Source organism: Hypanus sabinus, chromosome 4 (genome assembly GCF_030144855.1).
Source record: "Hypanus sabinus isolate sHypSab1 chromosome 4, sHypSab1.hap1, whole genome shotgun sequence".
Lineage (NCBI taxonomy): Eukaryota > Metazoa > Chordata > Chondrichthyes > Myliobatiformes > Dasyatidae > Hypanus > Hypanus sabinus.
The window spans coordinates 69,522,965-69,544,362 of record NC_082709.1 but is presented as its reverse complement, the minus strand read 5'-3'; the positions used below and the strand labels follow the sequence as shown (position 1 = coordinate 69,544,362).

The window sequence follows — 21,398 nt, the reverse complement described above, 5'->3', positions numbered from 1 at the left end:
ACCAGATTCTCTGTTGCTTTAAACTCATATAGCCCATTTATATTGAGGTGCCTCTTTCTCTAAAAATATGATAGCTTCTGTTAGACATTTGTTTCCATTACAATATGAGGGAAGCTCATGGAATGACCACAGACAGAAGATGACAACATATACATTGTCAGATTTTGTGTACGAGTAGCAACTTCCTATATCAGGTTACTAACTTTCCCATAGTGCTCAGAGGCAAATGGTGATAACTTCAGTGCTTGAATAAGATGAGAGATTAGATTGGGGTGATCACCAATAGCAAGACTTGGGGTGCACTCCCAAGTTCAAAACCAATTTATAAAATATTTTTTGTTCTTGTGTCCTAATACCTTTTCAATTATACATATTGTTATATTCAGATTTAATTGACTTTAAGTAATTTGTGCACTGGCATAGAATCAAACTCCAGAGAGAAGGAAGAAAACCAGCAAATGCAAGTATGTTGTATTTTTTAATACATTTATCTTAGATTCAAACATTTAGTTTGTTTTGCAACCTTACTGTCACTCAAATAAATACGACGAAGAAATGCAAGTTTTCAAATTATCTAAACACAGTTTATAAACTGTTGTTAAAAACAATAATATCAGAAGAGCAATTAGCTCTCAAACTAATTTTGTTAATCAATTAGATCAAGGTAATCACAGTTCTTAATTCTTTCCAACTTCCTTTGTTCTATAGCCTTAAATATCCTAGCTCAAATAACTTTTAATTTTAGCCTGAATGTACTCAATTGATTCTTGGTCTCAAGAACTCTGTAGGAAATAGGGTTCCAGGTATGTATTTGTTGTACTGCAATTTAATTTAAAATAAATTGTTTTAAAATAAATTTAGCATGGCAAGAAAAGGAATGCACTTTTTATTCTTGTCCTTATGTGTTAGTTTTTTTTAGGATCCACAAATACAAGAATTGTTAATTTCATACATGTAAAAATCTCATCAAAATTAATCTTTCCAATGAAGTAATGGGACTGAGTGAAACGCCACACAGAATTCATTCCTGAGGTTCCCTAAATTTATTTCAGTATTTTCGCACTCAAACAGTACAAACCTTACAGTAGTTTTCCCTAAAAAAATATTAACAAAGATTCTGCGTTTTTTTGTTTTTGTTTTAAACAAGCCATGTTATTTAGGTCACAGTAACAAGGGTTTTCAATACAGTCTTAAGAATCAGTTAATGGTTTTCAAAAACATTTTACATAAACTATTTCCTAAATTGAGAAAATACATTATACAGTTCAAGGAAAAAAAAAGTATTGCACTTGCAAACTGCATTCATTTGTATAGTATAACCGGTTCAAGTTTGGAGAGTCTGCTGTGGACTCTTGTGATCCTTACACCACTGAATGACAAGAAATTGAGAGGGAAAATTTTTAGAATTAAATTTGGGCTATGATCAGCTGCTGCCAATACTTGACATCAGAATAGACTTACTTTAAATTTTAATTAAAACATTTAAAAAGATTTAAAACATATACTGTACTATAATTGTCAATGCTGAAACTTCCTAAATAATTGCATAAAAGTTTACTGTTTCAGTCTTCTTACAAAGGTATGTTATAAGGAAAATGTACATCCAGAGTTTTACACTTAAAAACCCAGCATATGTTGCCACCATTAAACAAACCAAGGAGGAGGTTCCAGTTATCCAATTCCAGTAGCAAATGCACTACAAAGCTAATGTACCTTTTATTTTTCAAGCATTTTCATGTATAAAACTACACTTTAGTACAAAAATATGTAAACAGCTTATACCTAATGCTTCAGCAACAAAAAAGCCAGAGGATTTAGGACAGGGACACTTGTCCCAGATTAGAAAATGCTACATGAAACAGGAAGTGAGTCTGGTTAAGAACTGACAGTGCTTCACAATCAGTTATATGATCACAGTTTCAGAGTCTTAATACATCCTTCCCTTGTTGCTATATGTTCATTAACAACAGTCTCCAGTACGTTATGAAAATTTCCAGTAAGTGCATAGTTTGGGTCCTAATTTTGTTCCCCCTTCAACAAGCAATCTAATTGTGAGAGGTAATCTTTAGTCAAGGAGCAAGTGCCACAAAACAGGTTGCCATTCTTGACATCTGACTATATCATTCATCTCTAGCTTGTAAAATGCAGGTATATTTAAGATGGAAATCATCAAAAATAAGAAGCAACATAATAAGTTTAACACTGACCAGTAAATAAATGTATTTTATCCAACCATTCCTTTCCTATCCAAATTTATGTTGTTCCTTTTCAATTAAATTGGTCATCATTGCAAGATATATATAAAAAAAATCACAAGTGCTTGGTTCTCTAACGGCCAATAAAATTAATTCTGGAAGGTGAGGAAGTATTAATCTTCCATTCTTATTCCATTTAGTAATTAAGGAAGTGCTATACTGTTTAAGACATAGTTCACCCTTGACCTGCCATCATTTAAAAAAAATTTCATCACTGAAATTCTACATATGAGTCAATCACTAACTTGTCACAGTTGCACCTACACAAAGACTGAGATGAATGATACATCGTTTTGAAGATGACATGACTGACAACTTACTTTTCATAAACTAAGGGCTAATTTTAATTCCCACAATGTCATATATAAATGAAAAGCATATTACTGTAAATGAGTGGAATATACTCACTACAGTATATTCTTGGTCCATGGATAGTTAAAAACAAGGCAAACTGTCTGTCACCAGGCCACTTCTGCCTTTCAGTTATGTCAATGTGGGATTTCAAAAATCAGTTCTTCATCACTGTCCTAGCGCTCAAGGCCTAGTGGAATGTGTGTTCTCCACGAACAATGTGCGATGAAAATTCATAGCGATCCTGGCTTCTGTAGCCACAGATGTTGCACTCAAATGGGTCTCTGAAACCATGGCAGCCCATGTGAATGGTGTACATGACATGGTCTAGGAACAGCACACGACAGTGCTCACACTTGAAAGCCCTAATCTGCTCACCCTCTTCACTGAAGACCCTGTATATCTCTTTAGAGGTATGAGACAAAACTTTTGTAGCTTCTAGAGCCTTTGCTTCCTCTTTTGTGTAGGCTGGACTTTGTTTGCTCTGAGAAGTTAAGGCTGGGACTCCAGGGTATTGTTGACCACTTCGATCATCATGGCTGCTTTCTGTATCAGTAGAATCTAGACAACTGTTACTAGGAGACATTCCTCTTTCCATTGTTGGATGTTTTGCTCTAATAAGAGAGATTGGGCCATCCACTACATTTTCGTGGCTTTCTACTATTTCCCTGCTGCTTGGTCTTTCGAGCCTTGTTGGATGGTATACCTGAGAATAGACTGAATTCATGACTGGAACTGCTTCTGTTATTGAGCTGTGTTGATGCTGCATTAGAGGTCTGAGGGACTCAGCCCCAAGATATGTAATTGCATTATTGATAGCTTGATCCATCATGTGCGAATGCATGTACTCTGCCTCCTTCTCATAGTTCAAGTTCATATTAAAATTGATGTCTGGATAATTCAAACGCATGAACTTTTCACCTAGAAGAAAACAATGCAGGTAAGTATCTTTCACATGTAACTTAAATGTAATTCTCAGAAATATTTATAACTGATTTGAAACAGAGTTGATTCATAGTTATAAACGAAAACATTCAACTCTACATCCAAAATCTTAAATCACAAGCTACTCTTACTGATACTTCATACATGACTAACAAGCACAACTCCAATGTCATATTTAAGTTAGCTGATGACACCACTGTCAAAGGCTGAATCAAAGGTGATGATGAATCAGCATATAGGAAGGAGATTGAAAATCTGGCTGAGTGATGCTATAACAACCACCTTTTACTCAATGTCACCAAGACTAAGGAGTTGACTTCAGGAGCAGGAACCCAGAGGTCCATGAGTCAGTCCTCATTGAATGATCAGAAGTAGGGAGAGTCAGCAACTTTAAATTCCCCAGTGTTATTTTTCTTTTATTAAGTGCAATTGTGACCAATAGCCAGATCAGAAATGCTGATCAAGTCAACTAATTCCCAAAGAGAACTCTGATAGGGCAGTCAGATGGTTCACTGCTGCTCAGCGATAGAACACAAAAAAAATCATATGTACAATTAAGAAACATTGAAAAATAGTAGAAATACTGGAGTCATGATGATCATGATGAAATCTGCTGGAGGGAGACATTTATACACATGCTGTCCTCCATATTTATCATAGAGGACCTATCCCATGCCCAGAACACATGTGCAATTACAAAGAAAGCACAGCAGCACATCTACTTCTTTAGGAGTTTGTGAAGATTCAGCAAGTCATCTATAACTCTGACTGGCTTCTATAGTTGTGTGGTGGAGAGTAAATTGACTGTTTACATCACTGCCTAGTATGGAAACATCAATGCTCTTGAATGGAGAATCCCTCAAAAAATAGTGGATTTGGCCCAGTCCATCATGGGTAAAGCCCTCCCCTCCATTGAAAACATCTACACAGACTGTTGTTGCAGGAAAGCAGTGATCATTATCAGAGACCCCCACCACCCAGGACATGTTTTCTTCTCACCTTCCTGATGGTGGTACAGAAGCCTCAGAACTCATACCAGGTTCAGGAACAGTTATTACCCCCTAGCCATCAGGCTCCTGAACCAGAAGGGACAACTTCACATGCTCCATCACTGAACTGTTCCCACAAGCTATGGACTCACTTTCAAGGACTATTCATCTCATGTTCTCCATATATCTTGGAGGAAAGATTCTCTGAGTGGTCCCCCACATCCTTCTCACAGCGCAGTTTTTTTACAAGGCTCAACGCTCAACCCTGCACGGATGGAAAGTGTGTCTGGGAGCGGCCCGACTAGATTCAAACTCATGAACCTTTGCTCCAGAATCCAGCACTGATGTCACCGCGCCACCAGCCGGACTAAAACTTTTATTTAGAGTAGCATAAAAATGCAGTAAGCTGTGAATGAAACAATGGCACTGCCGAGGAGTTCAGAGAAACAGTACTTTTTCCATCACTCTGCCATTCAGAGGCAACAGTTCAATCACTGGGACAATAAAAAAAGAATAAAGCTCATCTGTGATTTTTAAAATAATATACTGGACATTAATGTTTCCAGATTAGTATATGGCTTACTTCCTGTTTTTTTTTTAAATATTGCTACTTTGGAACTACAATAATAACTGGATTATATAAAATGGCCACTTAATAGCTGCAAAACATATATGCTTGTGATATGCTACTTGCACATGTGCATGGGTACATCAGTTGAAAAGGTAAGAATATGTTGGTTAATTGTAATTCAAATTTCTGACTTTAATAATCAAGTCTCTTTGTAGGCCTAGAGAACCTACTCAGTAGAATCTACTCAAGCTCCTCATTAACTTCAAATAATGTTCAGTTCATCCAGCTCCTCACAGTTAGTACACGAGAAGTGGCCTTTAGGGAAAGAGCCAAATTGAGCACAGTTCCTTATCAAGTATGATAGCTGTGCCCTAAATCCACATTACCTAACTGTAAAATGGTGGTGAATCAGCTATTTCTTTGTAATAGTGTATAATGCTGACAACAGCAATCAAGTATGAATATTTGTTTAAATTCATGCATTCAACAGACAGAACTGCCAAAACAATAGCAATTCACAGGAAACAGATGTATTCTTTACTCCTTCTTCAAATTCCCTTTCACATGCCTTTCTTTTGGAATATGCCTGTCTTTGAAAAGGCAGTATTAACAAAAATGCAATTTCCTAATAACAAAGAAAGATAGCAAATCTCACCAACAAACTTTTGAGGTGTGGAGCTTTTGCGTTTTCCTACATTGCTTGCCAGCCTCTCGATGACTGCTGGTCTTTCAAACTGCATCAGAGGAATGTGGTCTGCTGCTGGATCCTGCTCTTTGTAATCATCTACTGAATAAAGAAGCATAGAATATTCAACAAGAGGACTTGATGAGACATTATATTTTCAAATATGGCATTCTAACATTTTGTGTTTAAATTCTTTAAAACAGAGGAATTTGAATATTAGAACCCTTACAACAGCAGTCATTGAGTGCATGTGTTCCTCAATACTCACAGAACAATTATTAAGAGTATAAATAAAAATTTCTGCTGGAATATTGAAGGTTATAAAAAAGTCTGCATCTAAATTGGGATCTGAATATTTTGGGTAATACCAAATAACAACTTATGAACTTATATCATGTAATTAGAAATACATATACTAGGATTGGGAAAAACAGTGAAATAGATTGCTGCCCACATCTAAAATTTTTGTGGATTTAACATTGTGTTAAACAATGATATAAATCAACTGTTGCAGACTTACCAATTTTTTAAAATCAATTCTTGGTTTATTCTATTATTTAGGAAAATACTTAAAGATAAATATCACAGGAAATAAAACTGAAAGAGTGCAGAGAAGACCCTGAGGATCTGAGATACAGGGAAAGTTCAAAATTCAAAGTAAATTTGTTATCAATGTACGTATATAGACCATAAGATACAGGAGCAGAATTAGGCCATTTGGCCCATCAAGTCTTCTCCGCCATTCAATTATGGCTGATCCATTTCTCCCCTCCTCAGCCCCACTCCCCAGCCTTCTCCCTGTAACTTTTGATGTTATGTCCAATCAAGAACCTATTAAGCTTTGCCTTAAATACACCCAATGACTTGGCCTCCACAGCTGCCTGTGGTAATAAATTTCACAAATTCACCAATCACTGGCTACAGAAATTTCTCCGCCATCTCTTTTTCAAATGGACACTCCCCTATCCTGAGGTTGCGCCCATCATGTGAAACATCCTTTCCACATCTACTCTGCCTAGGCCTTTCAATATTTGAAAGGTTTCAATGAAACCTGCTCCCGCCATCCTTTTAAATTCCAGGAAGTACTGACTTAGAGCTTTCAAATGTTCTTTGCATGATAATCCTTTCATTCCTGGAATTATCCTGTGAACCTCTTCTGAACCCTCTCCAATGCCAGCATATCTTTTCTTAGACGAGGAACCCAAAACTGTTCACAATACTCAAGGCGATGCCTCAAAGGTGCCTTATAAAACATCAGCATCACATCCCTGCTCTCATATTTTAGACCTCTTGAAATGAAAGCTAATGTTGCATTTGCTTTCCTCACCACTGACTCAACCTGCAAGTTAACCTTTATGTGTTCTGCACAAGGACTCCAAGTTCCTCTGCAGCTCAGATTTTTAGATTTTCTCGCTGCTTAGAAAATAGTCTGCACTTTTAGTTCTACTACCAAAGTGCATGACCATGCATTTTCTGATATTGTATTTCATTTGCCACTCTTAGTCAACCTGTTTCCCTAACACTACCTGCCCCTCCACCAATCCTTGTATCACCTGCACACTTAGCAACAAGGCCATCTATTCCATCATCTAAATCATTGATATACAGCATAAAATGAAGCAGTCTCAGCACCAACCCCTGCAGAACACCACTAGTCACTGGCAGTCAATGACAAAAAGATCCTTCCATTCCCACTTGCTGTCTCCTACTAATCAGCTAATGCTCTGAGGCTTGTACAATGCTTGTATACATGTCACCATATACAACCAAGATTCGATTTCTTGTGGGCATACTCAGTAAATCTAAGAACCATAAGAGAATTAATGAAAGATTACATCCAAAATGTCAAACAACTGATGTGCAAAAGATGACAAACAATGCAAATACAAAAGAGTAAAAAAACAAAGGGTCGAGAACACAAGATGAAGAGTCCTTTAAAATGAGTCCATAGGTTGTGGGACACTTCAGTGATAGGTTGAGTGAAGTTTAGTGATGTTATCCCCATTGTTCAAGAGCTTGATGTTTGAGGGGTAATAACTGCTCCTGAACCCAACAGAATGAGTCCTAATCCTCCTGTATTTTCCTCCTGATGGCAGCAGCAAGAAGAGAATGTGACCTGGGAGGTGGGTCACCCGATGATGGATGGTGCTTTCCCGCAACAGCTCACCATGAAGATGTTGCAAATGGGAGGGCTTTACCTGTGATGGATTGTGCCATATCCACTACTTTTGGTGGGATTTTCTGCTCAAGGGCATTGATGTTTCCATACCAGGCTATGATGCAACCAGTCAATATACACCCCACCACACATCTATAGAAATTTGTCATGCCTAATTTTTGCAGCTCTCTAAGGAAGCAGAGGCACTACCATGCTTTCTTCATAATTGCCCTTACATGCTGGGCCCAGGACAGGTGCTTTGAAATGATAACACTGAAGAATTCAAAGTTGCTGACCTTCCACACATTTTATCCCCCAGTGACGACTGGCTCATGAACCTTGGGTTCCCTCCTCTTGAAGCCAATGGTCTTACTTACATTGAGTGAGAGGTTGTTATTGAAGTTTAAATAGGTTAAAACTTTATTCCAAAGAGTGTAGGATAATGAGGGGAGATTTGATAGAGGTATATAAAATTATGAGGGGTATAGAAAGGCTAAATGTAAGCAGGGTTTTCTACAGGTTGGGTTAAGGGTGAAAGGTGAAATCTTTAAAGAGAACATGAAGGAGGGAACCTTCTTTATTCAGATGGTAATGAGAGCTGCCAGCATAAACGATGGATGGGGGCTTGATTTCAACATTTAAGAGAAATTTGGATAAGTATGTGGATGAGAAGGATATGGAGGGCTACGGTCCAGGTGTAAGTTGATGGGACTAGGCAGAATAATAGTTCGGAATGGACTAGATGGGTGAAAAGTACCTGCATCTGTGCTGTAGTGTTCATTTTTATCCTTGAAATAAAAACTTTCCAAATCTAAACTAGTAAACAATACTGTTAGTCTTAGTACTAACATATAATGATGCAAAATTTTATTTGAGCAATAATATTTGGACAGTGGTGTGTAGTAAATGAACTTGTTTTAATATCAAGGAACTTATGAGATACGTTTACTATATTTACGGATTTGGATCTTTCTTGTTTTATGTCTAGGTTACGAGAAAACTAAAGAGTGTAGTATTAGTCGCAGAAGTGTTCAACTTGTTACTTTAAAAAAAATTAGCAAAAAACATAAAACTGGATGTTGAAGATGCTTCACTGATTCGAAAGATCTGTAAGAGAAGAATTTTACATATTTTATGCTCCACTGAACTGCGTTCTCATCTCATATTGTGTTTTATTTTATTTTTCTACAAATTACTTCCAAGTCTGATCAGCGGGGTGGGCAAATCAATCTGAGTTTATCTCACTGGTCCAAATCTAAACTTCTGAGTTAGGTGATTTAAGTCAAACTAAAGATGAATCAGGATCAGTGGACCTGTTCTGTAAATGTGTATCCCCAAATCTAGTTGAAAAGTTTTGTAATGGCTGGCAAGCCTGGGCAATCGAACCAAGCATTAACCTGCCAATAATCCCTCAACTTTCTTTAATTAGTGCATTTAATTTTATTGATGCCTAGAATAATGAAAAAATATTCCCAACAATAATCTGCATAACTATTTTAGTTATACATTAGAAAGAGGGCCAAATCAGTGGGAAAAATATTTAATGTTGTCTAATAAGAAGAAATGGAAAAAATCTGAATGTGTCATCTACATTGCTGTCATGGCCCACAGATTGCACTCTTTCTTTTTCTTAGGAGGTATTACAATGTAATTTTTATTCCTCCCCCCCATTAGAGGCACAAGAAATAAAATAAGTAAAAGTATACTTATTAAATGGTGGGAGGAGCCAAACACACAAAAACTTTTCATTTACTGTGTAAAGTTAAGTTGATGTACCAATTATCATTTATCTTGGGTATGAGAGAGGGGGAGAGACATTGGTACTGAATGTAATATGACCATTGTTAATTGAGATTACCAAAACAAATAGAGGCGATCATATTAGGATTCAAAATTGTTAGAAGTGTAACTCAGCATTGGCGTGTTTCATTATGGAAAATACATCTAAAGCTATCTTTTACAGAATTCTAAAAATGAAGAAAACCATAACTTTTTCTCAGCACTAATCTAATTGTTTTATACAAATTATATAAATGTTATAGTATGAAACCAGTTATGCTCCACAAAATTGTCCTTCCACCACCCTCCATCCTATGGAGCTCAATTGACTTTTATTCCTTTCTTTTTAATGCACATAATTTATTATGTTAAAAAGTTTGCATTCCTAATCGCTTCTACAATAATTTTAAGTATTTTGAATGAGAGACCAGAATTATTTTTTAAAATTATTTTTTCAAAATAAGTTTAATCAAATATTATTTGGAAAATAATAATAATTATTTGCCCACTTCTAATCCTATCCAAGAATTTGTGGCCGGAAGATGATTACCAAAACTGATTGCAAAAAATACATTCTTGATTATAATTTAGTGAACCTGCAACTCATAAGAAATTTGTAAGCTGCTAACTTAAAATGTTTCATTACATTATATGGTGGGATAATAACTTTAATTGATATGATACTTCAAGGTTTCCACTTGTACATTTGACACAACGGAAAAAGAAACATTTACCTAAATTCTGCAAATACATATTTTTGACAGTAGGATTGAAGCCATTAGTATAATAATTTGAATAAAAACACATTTAGCTCTTTTGTAAATGTATCTCTACTTCAGAAGAAGGTGTTCAGTAATCAGTTACTGAAATTGGTATTTCTTCTGGAAAAAATGTCTAAATAAACATTATTGTTAGAATGGAAATGGTTCGTCAGTAAGTACTACTAGGAAAATCTGAAATGATAATAGTCACTTCCTCGTATTAATATTCAATCATAAAACTACATGTCGTAGGAAAATATAGTATGTGAAGTAACTCTATGCCCACGTCAGGGTGCCTCTGTTTTACTATTTTCTTCTAATTGTCATAGTTTTGATAATAAAACTAATTGCGTTGGTTGGCTACTCCAAGTATTACAGAAAGCACAGTCAGTAATATCTAAACTGTACACACTATCAAGATAGAGAAAAAACATAGAGCTTCAAGGTAAAATCATTGAAAGTTACTACAAACTGGAATTCCTTCACGTCATGCCACCCACCCTGATGATTCATGGGCTGTGCAGCCTCCACGCCGGTGTTCTGCAGGTAATTGTGGCAGCGTTCTTTATGCTCCTCTAGTGAACTGCGCTGTTTGTAGCTTCTACCACAATAGTTGCACTTGTGCGGTTTGCCTACTGTGGAAGGAATTATATTCAAATTAAATCATTGTATCAATCAATTTCTATAAACTTCAAAGGAATTTGAAGAAAAATGGTGTGCCATTAGAAGGGATTAGTAGGCAACATTTATTTATTAACAATTTGTACTGTCATTTTAAGAAGGATTTAAAATTAAAATGTATATGTCCATCATTAAACGTCCTTATGTTAACTGACTATATTAAAACCGTTATTCATTGCTTGGAAACATTTTAAAACTAATATTCTAGGTAGTTTCCAGTATTCCATCCATTTTCTCAACAAAGGGCTTTGGTGATTACAGCATTTACCTGTGTTAGACTATATCCAATTTTATGAATGCTCCTACCGTATATATACATAATGGTTCTTCTACATTTTCTAGATTCAATTTTAAGTTCTCCCTTGATAGATATTAAATTGCTTGAAGTATCAGTTTTTTACTATTATAAATAATGTATTAATTATTTTTCATCTGTAATTATTGGTGCTTTATATATATATAAAAAAGTAGGGAAAGACATGAAGAATTATTGTACATCCTGCATTAGCTCAGAAGGTTATCTTTTCAACACAGGGTTAAGTAGTAGAGATAAATCTGTAAAATTTGTATACTTTTTTTCCACTGATGTTTGTGTTTAAACTTTCAAGCAACACACACAATACACTGGAGAAACTTTGCCGGCTGCACAGCATCTTTGGAAGAGAATACAGTTGACATTTCAGGCTGAGAGCTTTCAGTAGGAGGCTCTTGGCCCAAAATGTCGACCGTACTCTTTTCCACAGATGCTGCTTGGCCTGCTGAGTACCTCCAGCATGTTGCTTGGAATTCCAGCATCTGCAGAGTTTCTCTTGTTTGTAATTAAACTTTCAATATTGTTCTATCTTTAGTATCTTGGTACTTTTAGTTAACAAAAATCTATCAGTATCACTATGCAGAATAAAACAAACCTCTAAACATTTTTACTCCCTGTTCAATCTAAAAATAGAAAAAAAACACATTTAACTTAAGACTTCTTATATGTATTTGCATAAAATCAGTCTAACACATTGAAAGTACTGAACCCACATTCATTATTATATCCTATCCGAAATGAAGAGTTAACATTTGCAAATGGTAACAGACTGAGCTAACAAGCTCTGAATACCCACGCAGTGCTTTACAAATGCTACAGCGCTCAGGAGACTCCTGGTCAAGTAGTGTAAAAATTAAAAAACTATTTGCTTTTTTGAACTGCGCTGCAAATAATGTCAAATTCTAAAAATATGTTTTGCTCACAAAACAGAACAGATTGTATAAAATTAAATATTAAGTCAAAAACTGCTAAAATTTTCTTTACTTTCTTAGGAAGTTTGGCTTATCATTGAAAATTCTAACAGCCTTCTACAATGTTACTGACTAGTTGCATTATGGTCTGGTATGACAATTTGAACGCTAATCACTACAGTTTAATAATATTATGAACACTTTGCACTAGAATGTATTTTTTGTTCTGTTTTCTTGAAAATATTTCTTGTGAATGCTGCTAATACATGCCTGTGATACTGCTGTAAGTAAGGCTTTAATTTCACTCTGCATACATGCACTTGTACATATGAAAATAAACTCAACTTTGGCTTTTTTTCAAAATCAGAATCAGGATTATCACTGATATCGTGATTTGTTTTTGCTTAGCGGCAACAGTACAATACATAAAAACATAAGTTGCAATAAGTTACAATAAGAAATATATACAAATAAGTAAATGGTGAAAAATTAGAGCAAAGTAATGAAGTAGTGTTCATGGACTATTCAGAAATCCAATAGCACAGAGGAAGAAGCTGTTCCTAAAATGCTGAGTGGGAATCTTCAGGCTCCTGTCCTCCTCTCAGGTTGAAGGAGCAACACCTCATATTCCTTCTGGGTAGCCTCCAACTTGATAACATGCACATGGATTTCACTAACTTCTGGCAGTTATCCCCCTCCCTTCTGCTTCAATTTCCCACTCTGCACCCTCTCTTCCTTGCTTCTTCTCTTCCCCTCAGCTGCCTATTACTTTCCTTGGTGCCCTTCCTGCTTTCCTTTCTCCAATGGTCCACTCTCCTCTTCTATCAGATTCCTTTTTCTCCAGGTCTTTACTTCAACCCCTCCTCCACCGACCTGTCTTCACTTAGCACCTTCAAACTTGCACTCCTTCTCCTCGTCCCACCTTCTTAATCTGGACTCTTTCCCACTTTCTCTCCAGTTGTGATGAAGGGTCTTGGCCCAAAACATCAACTGTTTATTCATTTCCATTGATGCTGCCTGACCTGCTGAGTTCTTCCAGCATTTTGCATGTGTTGCTCTGGATTTCCAGCATCTGCAGTTTCTCTTGTGTTTTTGTACCGCCTCTTGATGACAGTAATGAGAAGAGGGCATGTTCTGGATGTGAGGTTCCTCAATGCTGGATGCCAATTTGGAAAAAAGGCTAGGAAACATGAACATTATGAAAAAACTTCATAATGTATTTACCTTAAGGTTATTGGATCTCTGTCAAGAAGCAAACATTCAAACCTGATTCAATTGAAAATTAACAGGAAGAGAATTTGTAACAAATAAAATGGATTTAATACGTAAGGAAACATTTTAAGTTATGATACTATGCTGTCTACATGTACGTACAAATACATACATATACTATGTAAACTTGAGGAAATCCGCAGATGCTGGAAATTCAAGCAGCACACACAAAATGCCGGTGAACACAGCAGGCCAGACAGCATCTATAGGAAGAAGCACTGTGGACGTTTCGGGCCGAGACGCTGCCTGGTCTGCTGCATTCCATCGGCATGTTGTGTGTGTTACATACACTATGTATTGACTTTCTTTCAAATTGTAAGGAAAGTTCAAACTTATATGCTGGAAGTTGGATAGAGGACATGTCCTCTTCTTAGAGAGAAGGTACAGGAACCTGAAGACTTACACTCAATCTAGGAACAAATCTTCCCTCTCTGCCATCAGATTTCTGAATGGTTGGTGACCTCATGAACGCTACCTCACTATTTCTGTTTTGCACTATTACTTTATTTTTCATTGTAACATGATTTTTTTTTGTTTTACACTGTAATGCTACCATGTTTTACCCTCATTAATCATCATTTCACCTCAAAAAACTTTATCAAGTTTATAAGGTATAGCTTGTCCCACACAGAGACATGCTGACTGTCCTTAAGCAGGCCATTCCTTTCTCAATGTGCCTAAATCCTATCCCTCAGTACCATTTCCAAGAGCTTCCCTATCACTGATGGAAGGTGCACTAGTATATAACTACCTGAGATATTCATATTTCCCTTCTTTAACAAAGGAACATTTGCTGCTCCCAGTCCTCCAGAACTTCACCTTTTGCAAACAAGTACATAAGATCCATGTCAAAGCCCCAGCAATTCCTCACTTGCTTCTTTTAATTTTCTGGGATATATGTCATCAGGCCTTGGGGACCTATCCACCTTAATGCTTTTCAGAAGACCCAGCACTATCTCCTGCTGTATCTTAAACTATCCCAGCACATTCGCATAACCTATTCTGTTTGCACCATTCTTAAATTCCTACCCCTCAATAAACACTGACGCAAAGCACTCATTTAGTACCTCAGCTACTTGCACTGACTCCAAACACAAATTCCTTCCTTCATCCTCCAGTGGACATACCCTCTTCTTAGTTACTCTTTTTCTTAATATACAGTAAGTAAAAAGTGTTTTGAGACTCTTCTTGCTAAGGACATTTCATGCCCCCTATTGGTATTCCTAATTACCCGCTTCAGCGGGATCTTATGTAAGCTTCCTTTTCCCTCCAGAGTACTGCAAATTTAACACCCCTTAGGTCATCCAAGGTTCCCTTACCTAACCATCATTGGCCTTACTTCTTACTGGAACATGCCAGTGTTTAAGCAACTCTCACAGGTCAGACACAGTGTGTCTGAGAACTGCTGCTTCCAATGAAAGCCCCTTAGCTCCTGTCTTAGACTGTTGTAATTAACCTTCTTCCAATTTAGTACCTCCCTGCAAGTTCCAATTTCAGTCTTATTCATAACAACCTTAAAACACAATGAGTGTGGTCACTATTCATGAAATGTTAACTAAAAATATAAACTGTTTCACTTCCCACAGATGTGACCTGATCTGCTAAGAATTTCTAATATCTTGTTTATACTTTAGATTTCCAGCAACTGCAGTTTTACTTTGATATTTGTTGAAGTTATTTGTGCCTACAGCTTAATTCTTTGAAACTGATAAGCATGTTTATTTAATTCCTTTATGTTTTCCATAAGGATTCATGGTATACATCCAATAGTATCTAGAAGAAGTACTGTAAGACTTGGTGTGTTTAAGTATTACACTTTACTGCAAAAGACTCAAAGTAGCATGGAAGTGCCATCTGCTGTACTGTATAATGCCTGAATGCTTCCCAAAAGATTTCAGAAATCACCAGATGCAAATAAGTTGAATCAAGCATAATGTTAGTGGACTTTTTTTAAAAATGGGACTGTTTTTTTTTGAAAAAACAAACTCTGACATTAAGAAATACAGAGTCCTTGTTTGGCAGGTGCAAAGCTATCCAACGGTTTCATTACCACAGCTTATTACAATTAGAATTACTGTTCCAAACACATGTAGATAGTCTGTCTGTTCTGAAGATGCCTATTTAACATTAATAAATGTGCAAATATAATTTATATACACACTAGGAATATTTATGGGACATCCAGTTTCTTGGTTGATAATATATAAGCCAAGTATTGAACTGATCCAGTATTCTACATTATTCTGGTTTATTGGCTCTTGCATGCATTAAAGATTAACTGATAACACTTTCATGGCTGGAACTGAAAACAAACATACTCTTAGCTCTTTGTAAATCAACACCTGTGCTTCTGTCTGTACATTCTGCTTTCTTAAAATCATGCACTGTTAACTGGGGCTATATGGATTGGAATCATGGCCTGCTTAATATCATGCAACCTCAAAGGTGTTGCCCAGCCAAAATCCAGCAAGTATGTAAATAAATGCATAAAGAAAATACTAATTTTAGATATGAAGTTACAGCATATCTATTTATTTACTTACTTCCCTTGAAGATAAGATTTCTCTCTTTAAACAAATCATCCAGAGTCAGTGGACTATTTTGGTAGAGATTTCCATTTCAATACGATAGAAATAAGCTGATTTGGTAACATTCACATACTTTAAAACAGAGACAACAGTTTTCTGTACTTTTTGATAAAGTAGACTAAGATATGCAATACTGCTTTCTTCAGATAATGCATTTGCAACAACTGAAACTCAAATTATGCAGATGTCATCACACAGCAGCTGCAAATGGTGACCTAGAATTCAATGTTTATTGCATGGCAAGGAAAAGAAGAAAACAAGTGTTCAGAATTAACCGAATGGTATATATTTTGTTATAAAAATGATGCATGTAAACTGTAACGTCTTTTTTTGAGATTTAACGTTCATAGTATCATCTAAAAGATTTAATTAGATATTTTTTCTGGTATTTAATTATTTTAACAAACAGTGAAAAATAAACTAACCTTAGAGATGTCATAATGCTAAATTAGCTATGCTTTTAGATGAAAGAATAGCGATGAAGAGGACTATGTCCAAGCATCAACTGGTCTTGGCATTACAGAGATATGTGTAAGGATGTGGCAGATAGCAGCTAACTGCGGAAGTAAGGGAGAACCAAGGAACATATATACTGTATGATCACTATCCAGTATATCCCTTAACAAGAACATGAAAGGTCATAGCTTTAACACTCAGCTTGTTTCATTTTCCTCCTTTCTTTCCAGAGAAATGGCACACCAACAATTATCTTCATTTCAAATGAAACACATAGACTGTTATGCTTGGAATCCTATTGCAACTTGATTTTCATTTACAGAGAAAAAAAACAGGGATAGGGGTATAATGATAGCAAATAATTATACAACATTTCAAAAGGAAGAAGTCTAACATCACTATTCCCATATTTATAATACTCAAATCATATGAGGATGTGGCATATTCATTGAGAATCATAGGACTGCAGTTTATTTTTATTCAATATATATTTACAACCAATACTGCTTTGCTATGTGTATACAAATCAGAGTATTTGTTTCGCATCATTGCAATGTGAGGTGGGAATTAGTTTAAAAAATGTTATTAAGAATTCAATTGCACACCTCTGCACAGGTGGAATCATAAGGAAACTATTATACTATATCTTACTAATGATGGGAAAGGACTATGTATCAGAAAGTTGCATAACCACATGCCAGTATGGGTAATCTTCTGGTATAGAGAACTTGCAGAGTTTTGCAGCTCTCACACTCAGACTCACATTTGGATTAGGCAGAAGAAAACAAGCTATCCTGTTTCTCCTACAAAAAGAGTAAACTGACAACTGAAACTGGCTGCAATGATCCCTGTAAATGTATGACATTCAAAGGCTTATTGTCAAGGCTCCAAACTCAAAAGTAATGACCAAACAAGGAGTATTAGTACCTGTAAGGGAAGATACAATCAAACTGAAAAGCCCTTATTTGAGTTTTACAGCTAGAATTGAAATGTAACCTAAAAGATATTAATATAAAAATGACTCAACTAAAATATTAATACAATATCTGCCAAAACAAAATCACCACAGCAAATGAAGGTCAGGTAGCATCTATGGAAACAAGAAATAAGGTTAATAGCTCATGTCAAAGGTCTTTCATCAGAACTGGGAAAATTAGTGAGAAAATTCTGAGGTGAGGTGAAAGTAACATCAGGACAATATTTGAACAACCATAGCATCAAGAAGCGCTAATAAATCTGAAATCAATGAGAATCACCATCAGCTTTGGTGGATCATAAGGCTATGTGCTTAGCCCCCCACTCTACTCACTTTATACCTATCATTGCCTGGCTAAGGACAACTCCAAGGCTACATTTGTTTGTTGATTGCACTACTATTGTTAGCCGAATCAAAGTTGGTGATGGCTTGGCATATAGGAGGAGGACTGAAAATCTGGTTGAATGGTGCCATAACAACTCACTCAATGTCAGTAAAACAAACGAGCTGTTTATTGACTACCAGAAGCTGAAGGTTCATGAGCCAGTCCTCATTAGGGGATCAGAGGTGGAGAGGGTCAGTAACTTTAAATTCCTTGGTGTTACTATCTCAGAAGATCTATCACTGGACCAGCATGCAAGTGCCATCGCAAAGAAAGTATGACAGTGCCTCTAATTTCTTATAAGTTTGTATAGACTTGGGATGTCCTGTAAAACTTTGATAAACTTCAATGGAGTATCCTAACTGGCTGCATCACAGCCTGCTAAGGGAACACCAATGCTCAGGAATGGAAAGTCTACAGAAAGTGGTGTATACAGCCCAGTCTATCTCAGGCAAAGCCCTACCCACCATTGAGCACATTTACAAGGAGCACTGCTACAAGAAAGCAGCATACATCTTCAAACACCTCCATCATTCAAGCCATTCTCTCCTCTCACACATTCAGTGATTCAGGAAGTGATTCTTCTCCTCTGCCATCTGATTTCCAAATGAACATTGAACCCATGAACACTATCTCACTCCTTTTTTCAAATTTAAGTTTTTGAACTATTTATTTTAATCAAACTATTGAATATACATTGTATATATACTTACTGGAATTCAGTTTTTTAAAATATATATATCATGTATTACATTGTACCCCTGCCGCAAAGTTAACAAATTTCATGACATATGCTGGTGATATTAAACCTGATTCTGATTCTCACTAGCACCATTGGGCAGGAGCCTTAGGCCTCACACCACCAGATTCAGGAACAGTTACTACCCTACAACCATCAGACTCCTGAAACGGTGGATAATTTCAGTCAACTCAACACTGAGCTGACTCCATAACGTATTGACTCACTTTCAAGGACTCTACAACTCATGATCTCAATATTAAGCATTTATGTTTTTGTTTATTATTGGCACAATTTGTCCTCTTTTGCACATTGGATGTTCGTCAGTTTTTGAAATATACAGTTTTTCATAAACTCTATTGTCATAGTTACTATAAGTTAATCAAAAAGTGGGCCAAGGCAAGGTGGATGGAACTTAACTGAGAAAATTTTGATAAGCTAAATTTACACAGAAAATGGCTGGACCCTTGAGAGTGTACATTAAGAAAACAACAACTGTTCTCCATTTGAATCCAAAAAAAAACATTTCTTGCTGTCCTAAACTATTTATTAACACATATAATCAATTAATTTAGGAAAATAAACTAGCTCACATTGTGGATACACGTAACTAACAAGGAATTGGCAGAAGACTTAAATCCCCCACTGAGCTGCATGGGATATACATATGATTTCTAATAGTTAGTCTGCTGTGAAAATAGAGGCTTACACAGTTGTATAGTTATTTACCACTTTACCCACAACAATGAAAGGTGGGCTCGAGGGTGGCATGTTTGGTGCATAGATCTGTATCTATATCTATATCTCCACCTACCAGTCAGTAACAGCCTCCTGTGTTGAAATCAATTACTGAGCATCAAGGTTCTAGGGGTGCAGGAAACTCAGTAATAAAGACAATTATTTACATTCAATAGTTAGAGTAACGATTGAAGGACCAGAAATAGCTTAAGTTGTAATATCACCTGAGGCATCTGAATGGAATTCTCTAATTCATATTGTCACCGAAAATAGTTCCATGAATACTCCTACAATCACTTAAGATCCAAGTTCAAAAATATACTGAAGTCTTCAATTTGGTTGAATTAAGGTTAGATGACATTAGAATTTTGAGACACCAAAGGCATCCACATTTTATAAAAATAAAAATAGTTAAATGTATGAATTTAATAAATTTTAGAAATATGGTAATTTGAAATATTTAGATATAATAGAAATGACCTTTAACAGTGTAAGCTATCAGGTCATAAAAGGTGGGGCCTCAGTTTGCACTATATGAGGCTTAAATTCACATCCAGTTTAAGGAAACCTTAACATTTTAAAGATATTTCTTAATTTGCTTTTATTCATAGGGATCCTTGGTGAAATGCCATTTTTAGTTAGTTATTTCTGATTGGTCTAGCTGTATTAAGGAATCACTTCACTAAAAGAATGTTTACTTAGAGAAATGATTTATTGCTCATTGGTCTATGAGGAAATAAATATTTGATAACAGAGCTGTCCCATTTCAAATCAATTAATCAAGTTGGCACTCTCCAGCTACACTTCACAAATTCATTTTTTTTTCTATAAGATAAACATGAGATAGTATTTCAAAATGATTTGTCTTAACTCTGTCTTCTGGTTGTTAGCCAATCCAATGGTAACATGTTAGCCACATATGAACATAATTTTACTATATTAAAGACACTCTAGCCTAGTAATGGGAATGACCTGCACACATTTATAAATGAATTAAATCATCTTAAAATTTGTATCAATGTGATAGTAACCATATTCTGATGAAATCTTACCCATTGTGAAACTGGAACTAATGCTTCCAGGCATAATTCATTACGGCCTGCCTGGTTTCTTGGCATCATTTATGTCAACATTTATGACACTCTGTCTTAAGGGCAAAAACTGAGGCAACGTCATTCAATCTACAACTTTGTTTTTTTAATTGCTGGTAAGCTAACAGGTGCCAATTTATAGGAAGCACATCAGGGTAATAATGTGTAGCTGTCTGTGTCTGATTCCTTGAGTTCTCTGTGCTCAGCATACTTTACTCATCATTGAGGTTTCATAGTATATACTGCAACAATGCACAGAAATCTCTGCAGAGTGACTGGTAATTGTCAGAAGTTCAGAGGCACTCATGGTACTGTTCTTAATCTGTGAAAATAGTCATGGGGAACATTGTTTCTTCCTTTCACACTCAAGAACCTATAAACATACTTTTTACAATACTTGAAGTTAATTCAAAACATCCTCTCATTTCAGGTTGGAGTCATACCAAATTCATCTTCTGTAATTTATCTAATCAAGCATCATCTTCTGCTGTAATTCAGTTCCATGGAATGTTACACAACCAAACTTAAGAAATGAAATTTAACGTGGAGGGACTATAATATATGCACAAAGTTTCTGAGGACAGATTCCTACCTTGCTTAACCAATCGATACTTATATGAAATATAAATAGTGAATTTGATGGTACTGAATTTAGTGAATGAATCTTCATTATGTTCTGTAAGGAAATCTTAATTTTGCAATATTTCACAAACCATTCACATTCATGAATTAAAACTGTTTTTATTTTATTGCATAT

General features: G+C 35.8%; 1 protein-coding gene across 5 annotated transcripts in view; it reads right to left on the bottom strand.

The window, feature by feature from the left end:
- Positions 1-478: 478 nt before the first annotated feature.
- Positions 479-21,398, bottom strand: part of ikzf2 (IKAROS family zinc finger 2) — a 166,841-nt gene continuing 145,921 nt past the window's right edge. For 4 of the 5 annotated variants that reach the window (XM_059967359.1, XM_059967358.1, XM_059967360.1 and 1 more), the window contains exons 6-8: positions 10,995-11,129; positions 5,767-5,898; positions 480-3,527 (exon numbers count right to left, since the gene is read on the bottom strand). In XM_059967359.1, coding sequence (XP_059823342.1) covers positions 2,797-3,527; positions 5,767-5,898; positions 10,995-11,129 — 998 coding nt within the window. In that variant the 3' untranslated portion in view covers positions 480-2,796. Of the gene's footprint in view, positions 3,528-5,766; positions 5,899-10,994; positions 11,130-21,398 lie in introns of all 5 variants that reach the window. The other variant, XM_059967362.1, reaches the window with a different exon arrangement.